Source organism: Anopheles funestus, chromosome 3RL, assembly GCF_943734845.2.
Source record: "Anopheles funestus chromosome 3RL, idAnoFuneDA-416_04, whole genome shotgun sequence".
NCBI classification, from domain to species: Eukaryota; Metazoa; Arthropoda; class Insecta; order Diptera; family Culicidae; genus Anopheles; species Anopheles funestus.
This window is the reverse complement of record NC_064599.1, coordinates 27,783,579-27,807,282: the sequence shown is the minus strand read 5'-3', so window position 1 is coordinate 27,807,282 and position 23,704 is coordinate 27,783,579. Positions and strand designations below refer to the sequence as shown.

Genomic DNA, 23,704 nt, shown 5'->3' with positions numbered 1-23,704 from the left:
GAGGATAGGTGTCAGTAGTTTGGCTTACAGTCTGTAGAATCCCGTCGTTCTCCTATGGAATCCTTCTTCAACGCCTCCATCCTTCTCGATTGTACTGATGCTCCTGCATTATTCTCATCTATCCCCTTCTATGTCCTTTTATGTTTGAGCAGATATCCTTGGGGCTGCTCAGCCGACCCGACACCGTCGTTCGCCTGGTCCAGTCATCCGAGAATCTGTTATCTTAACTAAAACAGTTTTGCATTAGAGTCAATTACTGTCGAAATCTTGCTGCGTTCGAAACTTGAATTCGTTACAAGAATAAATTTAGAGTTAGAATCCCCAATTCTTTCACGACATTCCAACAATAAAAAAACCCCTTTTTATGATCCTAATCATATTTATTTCTTCAATTGTTTGGACTATTATAAATGAAACACGGAAGCCTCCACAATGGTGCTAGATTATGTTACTTCTCTAATCGTCATGCAAGGAATAGTCACACGTATGTTAGAACTATGCAAGGGTCCACCATCATCAGGAAGAGTAGGTTTTCGTTAAATCGTACGCGCTATGTTAATTGTGGCTTCTGCTTAACCATAATACACCAAAGTATAAATGCAGGTTCAATGGGTTTCCTTTGTTTTCAACATCACATTTCCAAATGTTTGTTCCTAGAGTTTTACAAAAAAAAAGAAACTAACAGCTAGTACACATAGTATATTACAAAAGTTTTGAAAATAGGGATTTCAGATCTTACGCTAATTAGTAGTACTGTAACGTTTTGCATGTAGCTTTATACAGAAGGTTAAAGTACTGTAATTATTATAGGCCAACTATATAATGTTTTTTTTTTTTTTACAGTAGAACACATTTGCCAGATACACACAATATTCAGCAGTTCAAAGAGATATTTTTTTTTTCTTCGATATTTCACAGCAATATCTTCCAAGCTAAAGTTATCTATTCAAACAATCACTGTGCAATAATGGTGTATGTGTGGCAAGTAACATATCTTAGTCACTGCTAGCAATATGTAGCAATGGAACGTTGAAACGCATTTCGGGGTTATTAGTAGTATTCTTTCTTATATTGCCTTTATGCCCACTTGTCAAAACATTGCTAATCATTTGTTATTATGCAAAATAACAAACGGTGCATATACTTTGCAGGAATGACAAAGAGTCCTATCGCTATGTGCTAAAGAGTGAGCCATTGTTCAAATCTTGTACGTTCGAGATAGCTTACAAATGTACTGTGGAACTTAAAGGTTCTCTGTTTGAATCATCTTCACGGAGCAATTTTACAATCGAAGCTATTCGAACGTATTCGCGGTTTCGATTTCATTTTTGTTTCTCATATGCAAAAACGTGTATCAGTGTGTGTGTGTAGAAGGATGTGAATTGTGTTGTAATGTAATGGTTTTGTGTTTTTTAGCTTTCTTGTACAATACAAGTAGCAACAAACTTTTTGTTTACGAATCCTTCGACGAAGAATCGGGCAAAATTACATCATCCGGTACCATGCTGAGTAATTCTGCTTCAGATAGCTTCGCCAGACGACTTTCACCTCCGCTACCGCTACCGGTCGGTTGCAAAACATTAGCAACCGGTGGCAACGAGGCCGCAAGATTGGCTAGTACAGCTTCGGAAGCGGTCATCGAACTGATCGAATCGAACGTGTTTACATTTTGTACCGCCACGGTCGATGGAAGCAGCGTAGCTGGTAGAATCCGTTCATCAATATCACCCTGACTGTTTGCAATCGGTATCGCGGCGTATGGTATCGAGGCAGCAGCTTTGTACGCTCCGTACAGCGCCGGTGTCGTCGGATTATATTCCTCTTCATCATCTTCTGGCACTTCCGATGGTCGATTTATAACCGGCATTGGTTCCACATTGTTGCCGCTCACCATACCACTACCAGACGGTCCGGAAGATATTTCATCCATCGGTTCTGCTGCTGCTGCTAATGCAGCAGTACCACTACCGCCACCCTTAATACTGGCCAGAATTTGTGATAAATTGGGTGGTATAGGAATTCCGTTAATTAATGACGGTGGCAATGCGGAATTAATTTCCTCCTCCTTCAGATCGGCCATGCTGATCAGCCCCACAATCTCATTCTTCTGTTCGGCTATTTTCCTATTCAATTCATCCATTGCAATCCGCATCCGCTCTTCGTCCGGATCGACACCATGGTCGGTGACACCGCCCCGTGACACCTTCGTCGTGTCGACGATAGCGGTTACATCTGCAAAGTTACTATCATCACTACCACCACCGGGCGAGTACGGTTCATCGTCATCATCGTCGATCAGCATGGCGTTTGCTTCCGGTACACGACTCGGCCCAACGCTGCTACTGTTACTATTTCCCTCTACGGCCACAACTAGAAGGAAAAAAAACGGAACAAATTATATTATTAACAAAAACCGTCATTATTAAATATTATTAGTTATTAATATTAATAAAGCATGATCGCGAGTTGAAACGTTAAGCTTCTAGTAAAAGGTGGTTCATATTCATCACTCGCAAAGATTTGTTGTTTTACTAGATCGTTAAAAGCATTCTGCATTACAATTCTTACCTTTTCCAGCAATCGGTGCCTTTATAATATCCATATCAATTTCCATATCCATGGGATCGTTAACCGGCGTGTCGGGAGTATTGATTTCGGCAGATTCGCCCCTAGTGTTCGTTTCAGCACGCACCACCATCGTATCGAGCTTCAAGCCAGCTTCGGATTCCGTTGGTTTGAGTGACATATTTGCATCGTTCGATGGTTCTTTCGATGCATACTTTGTAATAACTTGTTGCGTTAAAGAAGGTTTACCAGATGCAGATGCCGTACCGGTACTGGACTTTCCACCCGTTGCACTAACAGTGCTTCTCGATTGATGTCGTACGGTCTGTTTGAATGGCGATGAAAGAAAAAAAGTCAACATAATCTAAAATAATAAAACTTTAACGGATCTTGAATTACTTACCTTTGATGTGGTGGAAGCATTTGTTGCATTCGAAGAGGATGGCCGTTTACCACCCTTAATCTTCACCAGTATGCCCAGCAACAGGTTCGGCTTGCTATCACCTTCTATGATACCAATGCCTCGAAGCGGTTTCAAAATCATCGGAATCATTTGATCCGCCGGCAGGGGAAAGATGTAAAAATCCTTTATCGCAACCGAGGGCGATTTCACAACGCTGTACCGTTTGCGGGAGTGCAAATGATTGTACAGCGTATAGTAAGCGCTCGCTTCCGTTGAATGGAACCGCACCAAACACACCTCCTTGTTGGGACTTTTCTTTATCTGCCCAATGTATTCCCATACAATTTCCGGTTTAATGGTGCCACAAATGTTTAGATCCTCGGTAAAGTCTTTAGCAACGTCGTGAATTTCACCACTGACGGCACGGATTGACATTTCGATACTTGCCACATCGATCATATGCACACTGCCCGTCCAATGATTCTTTTCCGCTTCTAGCTTCTGCTGATCGACCACAGTTCCACCGTTCGGTTCGTCGGACGATTGACCCTCGAACGGATAGTGTGGTGGCGTTGGAATCGTCACTGTGCTGGACGGTTCTTGATCCTGATCGGGTTTCGAATCTTTGCTCGGGAGCTCAACAGCTGCCGTCGACACTTTCGTATCGTCGGCGTTCTTTTCCTGCGTTGAAGATTTTTTCTCCAACGCGGCTGCATCGCTCAGGTGTTCCGATTCGGGATTAATAGCGTCCTTGCTTTCTAGCAATTTATCACTTTCCGCTTCTGTTACCGGAAGTTTAATCGCATCTTTCGTACCTTCAAGCCGCTTCTTGGACGATCCCGACGTTGCTTTACTTTGCGCTTCACTGGTTTTGCCGACCTTTCGTTCTGGTTCCGGCACATCTTTAGCCGCGTTCGGATCGATCCCTTCCATACCACGACTAGCCGTTGAAGTTCTTCGTTTGTCCGATGAATTCTTCGACGTGGTGTCTTTTTCCCGCGAATTCTTCCCTTCATGTTTCGAACGTTCCTTGCTTCGTTCACGTCCCTTGTGATGACGTTCGCGGTCCCGCTCCCGTTCCCGGTCCCGGTCACGTTCCCGATCCCTGTCGCGTTCCCGGTCCCTACTCGTATGTCCTTCGTGGCTACGTTCGCGGCTGCGCTTTCGTTTGTGCTTCGATCGGCTACGATCACGCGAACGATCACGCTCATGCTTTCTGCCCCGGCTGCGGCTGCGGCTGCTTCGGCGAGATTCCTTTTTCCGCGATGAAGATGATGATGAACCAGCACCACCGGAACCGTGACTGTCAAGCTTACCGCTACCGAGCCCTGTTACACTGCTGCTGCTCGATATCGAACCACTGCCGCCGTATATTCCCGTGTACGATTTACCGTACACACCATAATCGTAATCCTTCGAACGATGTGAACCTTCCGGGAAGGCAGTGGACGAATCGTCCAGCTCACTCGTACTGCTAACGGCGGAATTGTTTAACAGCAGTACCACATCCTCAACCGGAGCGGACGGATCCAGCTGGACGCGATCGTCCGTTTTACCTTCGATCACTTCCTCCCCCTTGTGCGTTTTTAGTACGTAATTTTTCGCACAGGCTAACAGATCTAGTTCCGATTTTTTAATCATTTCCAGCTGATGTTTAGCTTCCTTTTCGCGCCACTGGGCCAGCTCCTGGCTTGCCAGCTCGTCAGCAGTCATACGAACCTGAGAAGAAAGGAAACCATTTAATAAACATAGAATAACGCAAAGCTTTGAAAGCTTTTTACCAATTGCTTTGGTTCTATCAGCTTTTCCGATATCTTCTGAAACAGTGATAAATTCTTGCGATCCTTTATGTTAAACACCAACGATCGGTACTTGGCCCGATACTTCATGCCGGTGTCCTTGTTGAAGAGTACAAACAGTTGATGCTCTGTGTCTTCTACGAAACGATCAATCTCCTCTTCGGTGAGTCGATTAAAGGTGCTATCTTCCTGCAGCTCAGCGGTACGCTGCATAAGATGTTCCTGTGCGGAAGAATGGGAATTATAAATAGTTAATATTTCATATTTGTTTAATAAGGTTAAAAAAAAAACTTCATAGCAAACGTACCTTTAATGTTTTCTTCACAGTCACACGAATGTTCTCACCACCGGCCGTCGTAGATGATTTGGAGCTTCGGAACTGTTTCGATTGTTCCGAGGAGAGAGCTGATGATGGTGCAGACGTTTGTGTTGGTTTCTTTTGTTTGCTAACGCTCGTTGATAATCCCGTTGTCGGGTGTGTTGTTGTCGGTGAGCTGTTATTACCCGCCAATCCCACCGGTATCTTCTGTTGATTTGCCGGACTAGATACACCTTTCGCCCCTGGTGTAACAGCTCCCTTAACAAGCACCAAGTGGGAAGAAGACGTGCTGGTAGCCGACGGCGATGCAACTTTATGCACCATTGCTTGCTTGCTGGTTGTGGTGAGAATTTTAGGTGAATTTTGTGATTTAGTCGTGACCGCACCGGATGGTGTTGCGCTCGATATGACTATCTTTTTTTGTTCGTTAAATTTAAGCTGAGTTTGCGTTTTAGCCACTGGCCCGGTGGAAGTTGTTACCGCATTGGCGGACGATGCCGCTTTACGTTCGGCAGCTTCCTTCTCAAGTTGCTGCTTTCGCATCGCTGCCTGCTTTTTCAGAATAATCGTACCCTGCTGGGAGGTGGGTGGAACAACCTCGAAGGTAGGATGGGCCTGTAGCCAGCTTTTAAGATTTTCCAACGATGGTGCATTTTTCCCGGTTAAACAACGGCCAGTTTTGCGTTCCATAACGATCACCTGAAATTTAAACATTTGCTAGTGAATGGTCACTTTGGCAAGGGAGGTACATGGAAGCTGTTCTTACCATTTGACTGTCGTTTGATAGATCATTCGCACTAGCAGCCGTCACTGAAACCGCTGCAGATGCTACGTTTGGACGTTCTTTTGTTTTTTCCACCTTGGACGCAGGTTGAGAGTTGGCAACGGTATTTGAAGCATGCTTACGAATGCACTCATCGCTACAGTAAATTGAGCCTGATTTAGCTTGCTTATTGCAAACAACACAATTACCCTCGGTCGCTATTGCCGGCGAACCGGTGGTGCCTTGCAGTGATGGCTTGGGCGACGGTGCAGCCGTATCAGTAGTTCCCGTGTCACCACCGGTTTTTGCCCAAAACGCCATTAATTTTGGTTGCTAATAATGAGCGAAAAGAAGAAAAAAATTAGCATCGAGAGATTGTTTTGTTGTGCGACTTTATTTGTTATTAACTTTACCTGTCGATCTTGTTTCTTCTTCAGACAGTTCGGGCAAGTCCATTCGATACCATCATGTTCCATCTGTTGGCCCATTGCTTTCGTTATATTCACACACTTTCCATGGAACCAATCTTCACACAAATCGCAACATATCATAAAGCGATTGTTGTGCGGCTGTCTACATATACACCAAAGCCTAAGGGAAAGAATTATTTGATAAAAAATAAATATTAAACCTTTAAAATATCAACCAAATTCGTTGCGATTCTCGTACCGATCCGGATCATCTTCCGAGTTCCAGCTTTCGTCCGATTCGTAATCATCATCTTGCGCTGCCGCCTCGATAGCGATGGCCACGTTCGTTGAGCTGATTCTTTTCACGCGACTATTATCGACTGACTGACGGGTTTTGTTGATTCGCTTCGCTTTCGATGCGTCGTCCACTGTTTGCCCAGCTGCTTGATCGTTCGGTCCATCGGTAACAACCATTGCGGCCGGTGTCACAGGTCGGGAAGAGGTTGGTGTAGTTCCAACCTTGACAGACGATCGTCTTGTAGGTTTGGGTGTTTCGGGTGTTGCCGTAAACGTTGCTTCCGGACCACCCGTTACCGTGATCGGTAATTGATCGATTGATTGACGTACTGTCGACCTCGGTGTACTAGGATCGCTTACTTGCGCACGTCGCTTCGAGGCACGTGTTGTAGGTGCTTCGATTGGTGGCAACGTGATCAGCCGACCATCGCTACGTCGAATTTGGATCGCATCCCTTCGTGGTACCGACTGATCCGCTGTACCCGTGGGCTGTTGCTGAACGGGCTCGTTGGAATTCATTACTAACGAAGCATCGGAACTAATGGTCTGTATCGGAACAATCGGGAAAGCTATGGTGGATGGGATACTTGCTGAAGCTTCCTGGATCATTGATTGTCCCGGTAACATGTTCGTCACACTTTCGCCTCCGATAGGAATAACGGGAGGGGCTAGTAATCCTTCCGAACCAATCACACCAAGCACTTGCTTGTCGAGTATTTCTTGCAGTTCCTTATTTTTTGCCAATTCCGCTACATGCTCTAGCAGCTCTTCCGGTAGCGCATCATCGTTACTGTTCAGTGCCTCCAGGATGCTTGTGTCGGGCAGAAGATCAACGACCGGTTGTATCACTGGTTGTACTACTGGTTGGAGCGATTTTACTTCCGGCAGCAATGGAGTTAAAATTGTGCTACTAGCGTCAACCGTTCTGGCGGACGGTTGCTCCAACATTTGCACAATGTTTGGTATTTCTGTAGACTGAGACGGTTGCATCTGCGAGGAAATGTTCGGCTTGGGAGTTGGTGCAACCGGTACCGATTGGTGCAAATCTTCCTGTACGATCGCATCGATCAGATCCAATCGTTGCTGCGTGTTGGGCAGTGTATGAGCAGTAGGCGTGGAAGTTTGTAGCGGTGCTGTTGGTTGCTTCTGTTCGGTCGGTTTTGTAAGAACGTGCATTTTTACCACCGGAGAACTTGGTTGACTGGTGGTGGTGGTGATCAACGGTGACCCAGCGTTAGCAATATTTCCCGTAGAAGTATTCGTTGATGTTGGAGTTTTGCCCGAATTAACTTTCTTAATTATGTCCGGTGTGGAAAAGAGTGCGGACATATCGCTGAACAGTGCGGCGTCGTGTGGATTGGTTTTGGGTTTCTTTTCCTTTTTAGGAACCGCAATGCTGGGTGCGGTTACGGTTGCTGTCGTCGAAGCGGTAGCGGGTGAAGGTTGTTTCGGTTGGCTTGTGTCGGGTTTGGGTTGTAGTTTTCCAGCAATCGTGCCCGGTTGCAACAGTTGCCTGTTGCTGGTTGTACCGGTCGGTGTTGATGATCCGGATGAGGATGAACTGGTGTGCAGTTTCACGACATCCTTCTTCACGGGTGTTACTTTAACGATCTGTTCCGCCTTTGTAAGTAGTGTCTTTTGTGGCAACGGCTTTACTGCGGTTGGTGTGATAGGTTTAACAATCACCTTACCGTGCTTAAGCCTATCGGCTTCCTTTGCCTGGCCGGCTTCGCCGTGCTCTTTCGCGTCCGATTTTCTATACGGTCCACGTTGCGATGCTTTCGGAGACACTTTATTCTTTACCAATTTCTTCCGCTTCTTGATCGTGGTACGTCCGGTGACGCTAAAATCGGCATCCATCTCGTCATCGTCCTCCGAGTAGGAAGACTCTTCTTCCGTGTAATCCGAATCGAAATCATCGTCCTCATCGTCATCTTCGTCGTCAATTTCTTTCGCTGATTTCGTTACAGGTTTTCCAGGTTTGATTGCCTTTTTCTGCTCCGGCAGTACAAGGCCCGGGCCGGAAATGGATTTTCTCAGCTTGTTCTGTGTGATTGTAGTTGCACTCGAAGCCGCTGTGGGAACCGTTTTGGTCACCTTCACAGTGATACCTTTACGTACGTCGGCAAACTTTCCAATGAGCGTGCTGTTGATGGTGCTACCCGGCTTTGGTTTGTTTGTCGTGTTTATCGTCGATTCTTCCGCCGAATCAACATCGTCCAACAATGTTCGCGGGGGCAGCTTTTGCGTTGGTGACAAAAGCGGAGTGTAGCAATGATCGTTTGCTACGATTTGCTTCAGATATTCGATGTCCACCGCCTCCTTACGCAGCGGATGTTCGTACCCGGTTAGGCTGAGCACTTGGGCTGCAAAGCTGGACGCCTCGCTCGGGGGATAGTAAGCCTCCACCGTTAGGCTTACGTGCTTCGGATCATCATCATCTCCCAGCAGCATCGTACCGGAATTTTTCTTACCGGGCGGACGACCACGGCGCGTCGTTATGCCGGCTACACTGGAGGTAGCGGAACTGGTGCCAGCAACGGAATTACTGTCCTCGTTCGAATCTTCATTGGAGCTGGCAGCATCGGCATCGGCGTCTAACTTTTGCTTCTCTTCCTTTAGAAGTCTTTGCTCTTCTTCTATTTCCTCCTCGATGCTTGGCGTAGGGGAAGAAATGCGAACCACACTGACGGATGTATCGTTCGTTTCGTTGGCTAAAAAAGATATGAACCGAAACGAATTAAAAAAATAAATAAAGCTAACATGGTTGTTGTCTTAACAACTAAACAACCAACAGCACAATTACCTAGTAGGCTCTGGAGAGTAGCCTGATCCACAGAAACCGACCCATCCTTATTCACCACTATGACGAGGTTGGAGTCGAGTTTAAGATCTTCGTGCACCGCGGTCAACGATTTGCTTAAGGTGCTGTCCTTGACGCCAATAGCTCCGCTTGCACCGGCATCGCTTCCGAATCCATCGCGACTTGAGGAGTCGTACACTTTAAACACCGAACTTGACATTACTTAATTGCTCAAACTGTTTTAGTGAGCATTCTTTCCTCCTGGAGGCGATTTCGTTCAACAACTAAATGCACTTTCGCGGAGAAAGATGTGTAAAATGAGTTAAAAGCAGCACCAATCCACATCACAGGTATACCATCAGCTCATGTGCGCCTGTTGTTTTCATTCGCTTAAAGTGCCCGCCCAAAATTCGCCAAGCGATGCTAGAGAATGCACATTGCACAAGCTCCAGTAAGATAATTGTTATCCTGTTAGTGTAAACCGATTTCTTCTAGACGTTGTTACATTTCACTAGTTTGTTGAGTATTTCACTGCGTAACTTCTATTGCACCTAGTTAATTTATGCTTTGAAAACCGAGCACAAAACATCAAAATGTGCGCCTAGCTAGCCGACGCCATGTTTTTTTCTCGCTCGCACACCATCCAATGAAACCGATGAAAACACACACACGAACGGACTTTGGCAATGGTTATTAAGGAAAGGAAATAATAAAGAAGCAATCCTTTTGATTGAGTATTTAACCAGTTTTCATTAAAGCTTTGCACTAGCAAGAAATCATTATGAAAAGGTTTACAAAACTCGCTAGCGTACCGTCGCAATAAATCGAGATGCAATCTTTTCGCTTAGCTAGTGCGAAGAAGAGGTTGGTACATGAAGCATCATTCCAGAACGTCATATTGTATACCAAAGTGACAGCCCGAATGTTTGCTGTTTGTTTCGAATTTCTCGAAAGAAAAATTCAATTCGTATGGCCTAAAATTAAAGTTTTATAATGATTTCTTTATCTGCAGCGAAAAATCCTCTGTGGGTTAATTTTTAAAGTGTTGCTCCGATGTGGTGCAATCCAATATGGTGACTATTGACCGTTCTGAGCTCACCTTGCAGTGTTTTTGCATTTTACTCCACTTTGACGTTTGCTGTCCACGAAAAGTCATTTTGTGTTCGCAAAGAAAAAAAAAAGTAGCTGATTGATTCCATTGCGTGGAATTTCGTGCAAATTAATATTCTACCCATTGGATTAGTACGCATCAAATCGACGGGCGAACATCGAGCAAAATGGCTAGCCAAACGCAGGGAATTCAGCAACTGTTGGCCGCCGAAAAGCGTGCAGCGGAAAAAGTGGGCGAAGCAAGAAAACGTAAGTATTTTTTTTGCCGTACCAAGGGTGTCTCACTTTTGTCCTCTCTTGGCATAGTGTCATCAAGCAGGAAAAATCGATAGTACAAATGCATGGCCAAGAGTCTGACCACCCACTTCGTGATGGCCTTGCCCATCGTCCGAAAGATTTGCAATGCGTTTTTGTTTGTATTTCTCCGTTGAATAATTAACTCAAAAAACAACAACATATCTTAATTGTAGGAAAGCAAAGGCGCTTGAAACAGGCGAAGGAGGAGGCACAGGATGAAATCGAACGATACCGTCAGGAACGCGAGCGACAGTTTAAAGAGTTTGAGGCGAAGGTATTTATGCGGTGGTCACCGTGTGGTGCGATATACTGGCTAGCTGAATATTGATCTATCTGTTTCTTCTCCATCCTACAGCACATGGGAAGCCGCGAAGGTGTGGCGGCCAAGATCGATGCCGATACTGCTAGCAAGATCGTCGAAATGAATCGTTCCATTTCGGTCAACAAGGCAGCGCTGCTAAGCGAAATCCTCACGCTTGTGTACGACATCAAGCCGACGGTGCATAAAAACTTCCAGTACACCAAGTAAGGGGGCAAACGTCTATAAAATGCGGTGAACAAACGATTCTCCTAGTGCACATGTGCGTGCTGGTACCAGGCAGCACAACGAGCACAGAGCAGATACCTAGAGAACCGGATATAGTCAGCAACAGCAACAAAAAAAAACACAAACACGCCATTAGAAACTATCGATGTGTCGTCGTCGTCTAATATGAATTTTTAGTGGAGCTGTACATAATTGTTTAACGCTGTTCTTCTTTGCCTGAAAGCGGTCCTAGTTGGTGAAACACACGTCTTTCTGCCTTCAGGTTTCGTTTGTTCTCCGCATCTGTTTGCCTGTGTTATGTATCTCTCGTATTCTTTTTTTTTACATTTATATAGCGCCTAGCGATCGACGGATCCCTTTCCCCCCGTTGTTGCCTCGCGGTACTTGCGGGAGGGAATATTTTAAACATAATATTTTGGCAACATGCCAGCTGCGCGCGTGCGTGTGTGCTTTTGTTTTCCGTGCGAATTTAAATCAGCATAGTGTAGTGTAATCGTCACGAAGGTGATGATGGATTGATCACACAATTACAACCCGCATCATTACGATCCCGTCGTTTCCATTCCAAATCTCTCTCTCAATCGGTGTAGTATCTTGTTGTTCCCAATGCCATTGTCGATACTTGCTATAAATTAGATGAATTACTAACGAAAACAAAACTCATGACAATATTATCGAAGAACCGTTGCCGAATTATTGTGCGAGCAGATCATTCAGATCGTTCGCCAGCGCTTAGCTCACCGAAAGCTTCACTGGTGTGCGATCGATAGACGGTGCCTGTGTTACGTTGAATTAATAACGGCCCCCGGATGCAAGTGGTTCGATAAAACATTGTTTCGCTCTTATTACCATTATTACTTCAAATAACCGCACAAACGATTCTTTTGTTGCCTAAACGTGGCTTTCGTGTTTGGTTTTGCTTTCCTACACATTTGTTTGTTTTTGCCCGTGAAGTGTCGGGTCGCAAATACTGTTATATCCTCTATATGTAGTTCGCGCGCGTGGTCGTACGGTAAAGTACATTATAGTCCCAATCTTCACTTCCCCCGCCCGCCCCAATTCCTTAACCAACAAAACAACACAAGTATCTATCTTTACAGCTGTACCCACGGAACGTTATCTCATAATTCGAAATTGTAAAGAATCCAATATCTCTACATGGAATATATAGTTATGATGAATGCGGTTGAACAAATTTTGCTTTAGGTTCTTTTTACTTAATCGCTTAACACGCGGAAACGAATTATTCTATTATCCGAAAGATTAGTTAATTAAGTAATTATACAAGCTTGCATGTCGTATTGGATTCTCCTGACTGGTGGGCTGACCATGTCATTAGAATAAAACCAAACGATCCAGTTGGAGTTCCGATTTGAGGAATGATCGGATAAAAAACCACAAAATAAACGATTATAAGACGTTGGGGGAGTCCTACGCCAGCCCATAATCGCCCTAAAAATAATTAATATCATCAATAGAATGTGTTCCAACATTCCTCACATTTCTCATTAAAAATACAATGTATCTTAGCTACAGCAATTACGCGTTAAATGATCGAACTAATGAATGATCGTTTGATCGTCAGCATTTGCCACGAGATGTATTTTATTTAAATGCTCTTTATTTTTCGTAACTCATTCACTGCACCATTTTGACAAAAAAAAAGATCTATCAAAATTACACATATCTTCCGAAACACCTTATACAAGTTCTAGCTGGACTTTCAAAAGCCTGTAATGTTCGTTACGCTGAAGGAGGAACACGCATCAGATTCAGTGCAGAGGAGTATTTCAAACACAAAAAAAACGGAGAGTTCTTGACCATTATTCAATCGCATTGGACACTTAAAATGTGGACCGCTCTGAAACGGATGTTATAGTTCACTGTCTTTATTTTGGGCTTAAAACGTAGGTTTTATAATTTTTTCGCGAAGTTTAATAAGTACGAACGGGGAAGGACTATAAATACTCTTCTTTTCCTCCGACTTCGTGGTGAAATATGCTATTCTCTAGCTGGGGCACACATTGTAATTGCTCCCAATAATGCTGTGGTCAGTTTGTGTGTTTGTTTTGTGATTCATAAAAAAGTGTGTAGGAGCTAATGTATGAGAATCTATATGAATGTGTTCCTTTCGATTTGCTGGACAATTTCACCTCGATGAATGCTGTATTATTTGCTGCATTAAAAGTTATGGACCTTGCCCCCCACTGTGTTGTACTACGGCGGACAACAAAAAAAAACTTAACTCGGTTTGTTGGGTATATATGTGTAACTATGAATTTAGGCACCATTTTAGAGTTCATCTATATGAGAGAGGTACACGGATTGGCGGTGTCCCTACGTTTCTATTTGACCGTGTGTCCAATCATACTCTGGTCTCTTCCGTAGTCAAGAAGTAGTACATTTCCTAGCTAAACATCACCGCACAGCAACTATATCAGGAATATCATTTCTTAGTGTATAGATATTAACATCGAATAACGTCGATAGAGTGTGGTTTTGCATGACAAAAAAAAACAGGAAAGCAAATCGGCATTATGTGGCAATTTGTAGGAATATTCTTTCTATATAGATAGATAGCACCTGTATACGACTGGTTTTGCCGGGGGAGAGGGTTAATATGAGGAGAAAATAAAGCGCATTCATTGTTTATGTTTTGAGGCGACAAAGGATTTAGTTAACCCCCCCCTGCATTTGGAAAACATGCGTTTTCTACGGTCCAAAAAAAACCTTACACACAACATTCAGTTTGAACTAGAGAAGCCAAACAACACTTACTTAGTTCCAGCGTTGTATTAAAGAGAGTGCGATTTTTTGCTATTTATTATTAGTTATATGTTAACTGCGGCACAAGCTGTTTTTGTTCTTTTTTTCTTTGCCACTCGAATGATCGCCACCGGCTCTTATTATCATTCTAATGCCGATACGCGCGAAGGTGTTGCTTGAAAACAAAGTGGCCGCCTTTTAGCATAACTGTTTCGTTTTGTTTTGTTTTTTTGTTGTGTTGTCCAATACAGTAGAATTAACTTCGAACTCATATGTGGCTTATAAATTAAATATGATAAACTTTTGCAAATCGATGTGTATCGGACCATAAAACTGCTAGCGCATTCGGTTTCACTGTTGTTGTTCTTCGTTCCTTTATAAGATTCTTTTACAGTTCATTACGCCAACGGTCAAGCGGTCACAAATGATAGATTGAAACCTTGATGAAGCCATAATGAAAGAGAAATTGAAACAAAACTCCATTCTTCCGAATACAGCTTAGTCTTCTACGCGGAATACAGCTCTTGTTTTTTTGTTGATGGATGACGAGATCCTTCTCCTGTTTTCTTACTGCCGAAGATCGTTTGCAAGAAGTCACCACACACACACACATATATAATTCGCCGTAAAGCAAGCAGCTTTTAAGGGATAGGCTTCTCCTCTGGGATGGCGGTCGGTGTTGTCACGGAACTGCGACGTTCATCATTCTGAATATCAGACAAGCTCTGCACCGAGCTGGAGCGCGATGAAACCTTCGACTGCAAAAGCAAAAGATGGAAGTATTAGCACAAAGAAATCATGCTTTCGGGCCAGAAATGCCTTACCCTAACATTTTCGTATGCCGATCCGACGCGTTCTTCAAACGATCGGAAAGAATCCGACTGCTTCATTTCCGTCAACTTTTGGGTCATCTTTCCCGCAATACCACCGATCACAGATGTTGTCTTACCGGCTGTCGTTTTGAGCGCACTTTCCGTCTTTTGGTAGCTGTATGCCGATTGGAAAGAAATGAAGACAAAAGTGCGCAAAATAAATATTTCGCTTCGAAAACAATTCTACTTCAAAACATTTGTTATTAGGTTATAGTGTCACTAACTATGTGTACAACAATTAATACATTAGAAATACACATAGAGAAGAACAAACAGAAGAAGGTTAACGTCAGTAGAGGTTAGTTAACTAGTAGAGACAGCAAGCATGTTAGTGTACGTAGGTTTTGAGTGACTTACCCTCTCGATATCCTATTTTTTTACATGCAAGCGAAAGAGAAAAAATGGAGGCTTATTGAGCACACAGCTACACATGTACTTATATTTTAATCAATTTTTAATTTCAGGGATATTATTTTGTTTTATAAAATAATAAAAAATAATAATAATTACAGTTGTAAAAGTAAACCAAAAAAAAAAACAATCAAAGAACAAAACTTAAAAGGAGTTAATTAAAGTAACATCGAAGCGAACGAGTGGTTAGTGGATTTTACGGGGCTTTGTTAGTGAGAAAAACATATACTCAAATATTGTGTATGGGTAATTTAATCACAAATTTGTATAGGTACGTGCATTTGAAAGAGTGGTTTGAATTTTACTTACATCGGTGCACTTGTAACCACGGTCGTTATTTCTCCGACCTTCGTTTCGACGCTTTGATAACTGATAAATGCATACAGAAAAATATCGTAGAAATAAACAAAACAGAACAAACCGTAAGAGTAAAATAAAGGAAGGTGAATTTTTGATATAAATAATATCATAATATCGACAAACACCGAAATAAACGTACTTCGTTTGAAGGAAAGAAAACACTAGCAAGACATGCAGTGTTTAGAAATGGAATAGAATAAGGGAAAGGAACTCAAAATTTAACCTCTTCTCCCTTTGGTTTATCTTTTTGATTTAACTATTGCCGCATAATTTACTTACACGTTGCTTTCTTTGACGTTCTTAAATCCCTGGCTAACGTCGTCCGTGATTTCCTTCCACACGGTAATGCCTAGCTTGCGTTTCAGCTCACTAGCATGGCGCATTTTTGACTGTAGCACCGTCCGCAATGTTGTTATCTCCTCTTCAACGCGTGCCAATTCCTTTTTTTGTTGCGGGGGATAGAAAACGAAGATGTATTGTAATTTCTGTCATAATTTGACGTAAAAATGGATGTTCTGGTTCAGCTTTACGTGCTATCAGCAGTACACTCAACCTACCTGACTCCATTCTTCACGCTGCGCTGTTTGCTCTTCGGCTGATAGTCCGGAAAATTCATTCGCAATTTCGGCCGAGCTGATCGACCCAACCGGAGATGCATCGGACAATTTTCCAGAATTGTCTGTAATGAGATATTGAGAGCAATAATATAAATTAGTGTTTTAATAATATTAATTGGATGTAATGTCTTTATATTGATTATTCTGGAATTATTTAAAGTAAATTCTGATTAACGATCATCTAAGGAAGATGATCGACGTCCGTAATAATGTATTTAAATATATAAATTTAAAATTAAATCCGAAGGAACAAATGTTTTTCAATACTTCAGTAGATTTACCACGTGAAAATGAACAGGAGCCGACCTAGAGCTTTACACACCGTTAAGTTTTATTGTGCAGAAAACGGGAAGCCACAGAAAAACTATTTAACCGTGAAGTTTTAAAAAAAGACTTTCACCAGCCACCATTTGCACATTGTCACCGTCGCTTTTCCAGTTGAAGTTGTTTCCGTACATTGTAGTTTCACCCAAACTTTTGTACTGTTTTTATGTTCTTTTTTTCGTGCTTGAAATGTGTTTTGTGTCCTTACTTCGTAACAAAAAAATCTTTGTATCTTGTATGGCTTTGAGGAAAACGTGGCCAAGCCTACAAAGTTGTCGTCTCAAATGCGTAAACTTAAGTAAGCTTTTCGTTTCATTTGGAAATAAAACATGTATATCACGTTATAAGGAAGAAAACCTTACAAACAACTTTCCACTAACATTTTAATAAATTCGAGAATATTGAGGAAATAATTGACGAATGATTTTGGCCGAATAATAATTCAAGATAATTATTTTTCCATTGCCTCCACAATGGCACTTACGCGTGTCTATTTCTGATTTATTTACACGAATGTGCGCCTCGGCCACAAAGCACGGCAAAAGCTTACTAAAATCAATGGCCTTGAAAAAGTGAAAGAACTCTTAATCGGTTGCAGAAATTCGCATTCGCATCAAGCCATAAAACGTAGCGCGTTCGGTTTTGATTTCTTACGGTACACTAGTACCTAAATCTGTTTTACGAAAGCAAATTTGAACGAAGAATTGCTGTTCACGGTTTTTTCGCCTTGCACATATCTCCGGTGAAGTGTTTATGACCCACAAGTAAAAGCGATTAGCTGTTCCGTTTTCGTGCTGATCCAGCAATAATGTGAACAGAGGCCTTAAAAAATAGTAAAGCTATTTCCACACAGCTGTGTGCGGCTAATGACACGTGTGTATGAAACTGTAAACGAACGATTGTGTGACGTGATCGTCCAAGAAAGTCGGACAAAAAAAAAACACGCCGGTTATTTCCGAGTCTTTCAGCGCTTGTCTCAGTATCAGTGTCCAGTTTTATTTTATTCTTTTATTCTGCTACGACTAGTAAATAATTTAAATTCTTTTTTGATAAGCAAATAAATATGTCACGTACCAGGAACGCATCAGGAACTCAAACATTGTTACTACCGCTTTTACACTATCTGAGGTGAGTGTATGTGTCTGCGTTTTTGCGGTACGAATACGATTCTAATCGACTTTTGTCAATCAATGAAAATTTCAAGGACGCAATTATTACTGAATATGCGACACAAAAAGGAATCAAAGATAAGCATGACAAACATGGCGTTATAGAACCTCAAAACTAACTGTTCAAATACAGTGACTCATTTCAACAACTTTTCATAACACGCCATCATATTATAATAAGACGCCACTTACTGCAAAACTTAATGCAAAAGCACCTAACAATAACATAAATTAACGCAAGAAGTAAGAGTTCCGCTATTAGCTAATTTATACGAACAACACCGCGTCATTTCACAATGTTGATGAAGGCGATCGTTGATGTCCTCCGTGTCTGTCGTCATCGACAGAAAAGTTTCCACACTTGAAGGGTTTCATCGACGTGGTTCAACGCATTCTAGGCAGATGGCATTTGGTCAGGCGTCGTGGTGGACGTTTCCTGGGACGCTATTTTATGCAACCTGTTTCCTGTGGAGAACGCCCCCAAACCCTGAAAAACCACCGGCTCCCGCTTACCTGGTGCACTCCCAATGTTGAGGAAGCTTTTGTAGTTATCACCACTCGAGATACGGGCCAGATATGGCTTCGAGAAATCGATGAACGTGACCCGTACGTCCCGAATTTTGCGCCGATTGAACAGTGCACGGATACGTCTGTTGGTGGCACCGCCGAGTAACAATCGGCCGGTCAGAATGTTTCGCACAACACCTCCACCACTGCCCGATCGTAACGGACTCGGTGGTGTTTCATCTTTGCCGGCAGGTTCGAAACAGATTCCAACACCTAACCGTTCGCCAGGATCTTTGCTGGACGGGTGTTCGCTGCTATCGCCTTCGTCTGAGGATAGCGGCGGATTGAACTCCGTCTCCACGGTTTGTAGCTCCACTTCCGACGTTGGATCGATATCTTCATCGTCGGAGGGTACTCCGAGAATTTGATCGAGCGTTAGCGAACGGAGATAACGTTCCGTTTCGTCGGACCAGTGCTGTTCCTCGTGTCCTATCAGTCCATCATCTTCATCGATATCGTACACCTCGTCCAGCGAAGGTGTAAAGCAATTCGGATCTAGCTTCGGTATGTACGGATCCTCGATGTACTCGAGGCTTGGCAGATCGTCCTCACCGACGCGCATCTTGCTGGGGAGTTCTTTCGGGTAGTGATGCCTGCCAGCTGACGATGGTTGTGCTTGATCACTGAATTCACCCATTCAACGTTTTATGTTTCGAATCTGATCGGGACTCTTTCTGAACTAATCCAAAGTCAGACACACTTCAATGTTAGCTATTTGGCGCAAAAATCGTACCTTTTCGCACTCGTTGCTGCAAATCATCGTACACAGGTAGATTCCCTTAAATGAAAGGGAGATCTGAAACTGTTACAACGGTGCGTAATGGTGAAATAATGGTGCCTGCGTAATAGCTTTGCCAACATCATGTCCAACAGCGATTCTTGCGCCTCGGCCTAACTGCCTTTTGAGTGTGCTGCACCACTACGTAAGCAATTGATCATTGCAATGAGCTTAGTAGAAAACAAAGCCTTGGTACGAACGCTTGGCATTGGTAGCGGCCAGGTTGTTTTCCTCACGCGTGTATAACCAACTCCGGCGAAGCTTGAAGTGTGTTTTTTCGTATAGGACGATCACTCCAATAAATATGATCGACGACGTAATCTTCAAACGTATGGATGGGTACTACCGATCGGGATACTAGTAAGTTGTCAGTGTTTAATGAATTTTTGCTAAAACGTTCAACGTGAAAACACACCGTCACACATTCACCAACAGGTTCCACAGCTGCGTATTGTGTGGCCACAAACTTCACTCTACAAACACGGAGCACAACATTTCTATTGCTTTATGATCGCTCAGTTCCATCACGGCTGGGAGTTTGTGCTTTTTTTGTGAAGGGAATTTCCTCGCTCGCTCGTCTTGCTCGTCTTGCTCGTCTTTGTCTTGAGGCACAGTGCTTTCATGTAACGGTTTTACGAGCTGTAATTGTGCTTCTTTCACACACGAAAAAGAGAGAAACCCATATTGAGAAGCTTCTGGTGGATGGCTCGGTGGCTCATTTCACTAGGTCAACTGTAACATTCAATTAACGTGTGTTCAGAGTGCTCGTTATACAGTTTGATATGAAATGGAACTCGTCAGGGAAAATCTCGTCCCACAGGCCAATCCCACCTGAACTTTTGCTCGCTTTTATTTTGGTATTGATTTCATTTCTGTATGTGTTTTATTCACCACGAAACATATCACGGCACATTCATGCTCCAGTGACCTTTGGCGGTTTGGGACGGGGAAAAGGCTATAAAAATCACTCCACCGATTGGTTCACGCACTCTGTGTATCCGGTGTCACGTAACTGTCGAAAACTTGTCGAGCTTAATATACATAATTATCGACGTTCGATTTTCCTTTTCCCTCAACGACGATGATTCTTTACCAACATGGTTTCCGTTACTTTTCTCATTCAGTTACGGCCATTTATGTATTGACCAAACACTGCTGACGAGTGAAGTAGACGGAAAGCTTCTTAAAAGCACTAGCCGTTTTCTTGTGCCAAATCACTTCAAACATTGCAACCAACGAAAAAATGTTTTCAGCTACGAAAGCCACTTTTTTGGCACACTTTTTCGTTCCTTTCCATTAAGCGGTAAAATGGCTCCTTCAATGTACAGAAAATACAACAGCACACAACAAAAAACCAGTTCCGATCCAGCTTAACCACCACGCGAATGAAGCTTTTTCGTAACGCAAAACCGCCAACGCAAACGCGGATGATGGCCGTCCGCCAGCTTCAAAGAGCGTTTGTGAACTGAAAGCAAACCTTTCCAATCTCCGCGGGTTTACGTGGAGCGCGTGGCACATCGAACGCATGAGAAAATGGTTGAGGCAAGGCGAACGCGCCAATAACGGGCCCAGTGTACGTACGCGCAAAAAGCTCTCCAGCTCCAGTGTAGCATTCTCTTTGCTCCACATTGTGGTGAGAAGAAAGACGGTGGCCAAGCTTCCGGCAAAACACTGTACCCTTTGCTTCATCCCTTTGGGATGAAAAAACCCGATCAAGTTCGCGATCGTACGCGAGTGACAGGTTCCCTCCTCTCTCAGTTTGTACCGCATAAAACACAAACTGTACATTTCCCTTCGGAGTAATGGGGCAAGATTTATTGCTAGTCCACACCACATCCAAATGGCGACATTAACAACGGTTCGTACGAAGCAAAAGATTCAAACGATCGCGGATGACTTTGTTCTCTCGCTCTCCTCGGTTGATGCGGTTTGTTGGTCAGCTCAAGTTACCGAAAGCGTAAGGTTAACATGCGGTTATGTTACCATTTCCCCAGCTTGCACAAAAAGGTGACTTGCTTCCTAGGGACGGTACCGCTCACGTTTTTATTTAGGTGACTTCCTCCGTGAGCTTGGCATTTGCACAGTTTGCCGAACAGAGGAGTTTTAGTTTTGGAGTGAATAACAGCATTCACCGTCTAGAATAAAGATTGTTACTTAATGCAGAGAATGTATTAAACATAAATTATAAAAAAGGTCAGATAAATTTGAAGCAATTTAGAGAATGAACAACAAACTATCAGTTTTTGCTTATTATTTACGCTTTTATTAACAATGACCTATAGAACAGTCGTTACCACAGATTCTGTGAGTTGTGTAATGAACTCATTATCGTGTAGCAAATTAGACTCGCTAGGCTTCGGGAAGGCATGGGTCATGTCGTTAGAATAACACCTGACAACCCAAGCCAGTAGAATTTTTGTGGTTTACATATTCATGAACAAGTGATGGTAGATCATTATAATTAATTAATAATAAGAATACCGGAAATAAATAAGACAAAAATGGAAAGGTTTTTTTTTGTTCAAAACAAAACAAAATAATTAAATTACAACTGTTAGAAGTATGCACTTCAGTAGTTTTATTTAAATCATTTCATGCTTATTTGAGTGGTGAGAAATCCGGTTTAATTCGCCAGAGTTAAATTTCCTGGAAGGCACGGGGAAATTTAACGGAGCTAAACAGAGCTGGTAAAAAAGATGCATAGTTGATCAATGGTTTTGATGCTGCCGTACGCATCTTTATATATTCTAAAGACTTTCCTACTTAGCGTATAGTGAATACAAATGGACTGGGTCATCCACATTGTTTTGGGAACCATTTTATTGGGAAATCAAATTCAATTCTCACCGCAAATCCGGTACGCTGGATTGTGATTCTGTCGCTACGGGTAAATAAAGCCCAGGAACGCCAGAAAAGACAGACCAAGAAACTCTCGTGGTTGTAGTGCCACAAATGAAGAAGAATCTTAGTGAAAATTACATAAGCGATTTCAATCTAATCGAAGGTTAAGTGGCTGAGAGGAATCTTGTAGCAGATCAAGGCAGCTAAACAGCTGCAGTGCTGCTGTTTTGATGATATCCAAAGCTTGTATATTGAATTTTAGTATCTATAGTGCCAATACCAAAAATGTAATTGTTAATACCGGAACAATCCTCCGTAGGATCAGCCATATCATGAAAATAAATAATCAACAATGGTTGATCATTCATTTCCACCAGATCGGAAAATAAACGCTACAGTCTGGCTATACTAATGAGAATTTGAAATTACTTTTCTAACGCATTTCCATCCATCTGAACTGAAAGTATTATGAGGATCACATAAAACAAATTCATGAAACAAACGTTCCATTGACTGATCGCATGATCATTGACAACGAAATGCTGATCTTAATTTTCCATACAGTAGTTGGGCTATACATTGATCTAAAATGTAAAAAAGCGTGTTAAATCTCTATTCCCCACCATTTTTCACATCATGGTTACAAAACCTATACGACACAGGGAAGGAATCAATTTGGACATCATCAATAATAACCATCGTTAATTGCAAAATAACAAGCTTATCGATTACGTGTATTGTACACAGACAAATAATAACAATAGCTCAAAACAGGTGCTAACAGCCGCGTTCAGGTGCTAAGTGATTTTCACCCTGTGTTCTGCTGTACGATTGGGAAAGTTCCAAACAGTATTACCTACATCATAGCATATAATCGTTTCTAATATTAATGTACAGCTACTATTCGCTGTTCGTGAAGGCAGTAACTTACATGCCCTTTGGGGTAGGGCAGGCAAAACATTTGTCATTTAAATGTGATAACATTGTGTGCAAAGATGAATCACCATTGTACGATAGCACACAGCTGGCTTTTGGCCAGATGTAGTTACTAGTACTGTTTATCTCTTCATTACGTAGGTATAGGCTAGTGCTGAAAATGCAATATACTATTAACGAGCAGACTACCGTCCATGCACTGGTACAATTTAATTTGATTACTGATTGGGGGGTTGCATTTGCATCGTCGTTCTACTCGCTTCGTGACACGCAATGCATCGAAGAGTAGAGTCAAACAAAGAAATTTCACAGAGTAATTGCTGCTGACTCAAGAGAAATAAACAGATCATATATCGAAACAATTTACATACTCCATCAGTAATAAACACAAGTGGTCAGGATAGCGAACGTAATGCATGTTCTTATGGAAAATGTCCACCGTGTGTGTGGGTAGTTTTGGTTTTCCCTAAAATGTACACCCATCGACAGCAACCACCGGCTGGCTGTGTGGTGTAGCAGAAAAGAAAACCCCGTGTACTGTTACTTACATGATGTTTCTTCCATTGTGTAACCTACAGGACGATAATGTCGAAAACAAAAAAGTCAACTTATCACGGACAACAGAGACACTAATTACAAAATAAGCGCACGCAAAATACACGAATCTTTCGAACTTTTTGAAGAATACCGCAAAGTTAATTTTTTTCCCTGTGCAAGAAAGATGCAAATGTTTGACATATGACGTAGACG

General features: G+C 42.6%; 2 protein-coding genes across 5 annotated transcripts; one reads left to right on the top strand and one right to left on the bottom strand.

The window, feature by feature from the left end:
• Positions 1–359: 359 nt before the first annotated feature.
• LOC125769842 (tumor protein D52-like) lies at positions 360–23,693 on the bottom strand. Of its 4 annotated transcripts, XM_049438765.1 has the most exons (13): positions 18,346–22,148; positions 16,280–16,401; positions 16,002–16,162; positions 14,904–15,066; positions 14,800–14,837; positions 6,519–9,212; positions 6,263–6,440; positions 5,853–6,182; positions 5,075–5,785; positions 4,750–4,989; positions 2,969–4,687; positions 2,569–2,890; positions 360–2,370 (listed from the first exon to the last, which is right to left on the bottom strand). In XM_049438765.1, exons 1-13 carry the CDS (start codon positions 19,034–19,036, stop codon positions 1,454–1,456), a joined length of 8,286 nt encoding a protein of 2,761 aa, XP_049294722.1. In that variant the 5' UTR covers positions 19,037–22,148; the 3' UTR covers positions 360–1,453. The 4 variants fall into 4 exon arrangements, with proteins under 4 accessions (XP_049294722.1, XP_049294719.1, XP_049294721.1 ...); XM_049438762.1 differs by lacking the exons at positions 14,800–14,837; positions 14,904–15,066; positions 16,002–16,162; positions 16,280–16,401; positions 18,346–22,148 and adding an exon at positions 9,363–10,219 and having other exon boundaries at positions 6,519–9,270; XM_049438764.1 differs by lacking the exons at positions 360–2,370; positions 2,569–2,890; positions 2,969–4,687; ... (4 more) ...; positions 6,519–9,212; positions 18,346–22,148 and adding exons at positions 15,672–15,731; positions 23,503–23,693 and having other exon boundaries at positions 12,915–14,837.
• On the top strand, positions 10,503–12,508 carry LOC125769849 (V-type proton ATPase subunit G-like). The gene is made up of 3 exons (XM_049438783.1): positions 10,503–10,718; positions 10,940–11,040; positions 11,122–12,508. Exons 1-3 carry the CDS (start codon positions 10,637–10,639, stop codon positions 11,293–11,295), a joined length of 357 nt encoding a protein of 118 aa, XP_049294740.1. The 5' UTR covers positions 10,503–10,636; the 3' UTR covers positions 11,296–12,508.
• Positions 23,694–23,704: the final 11 nt, after the last annotated feature.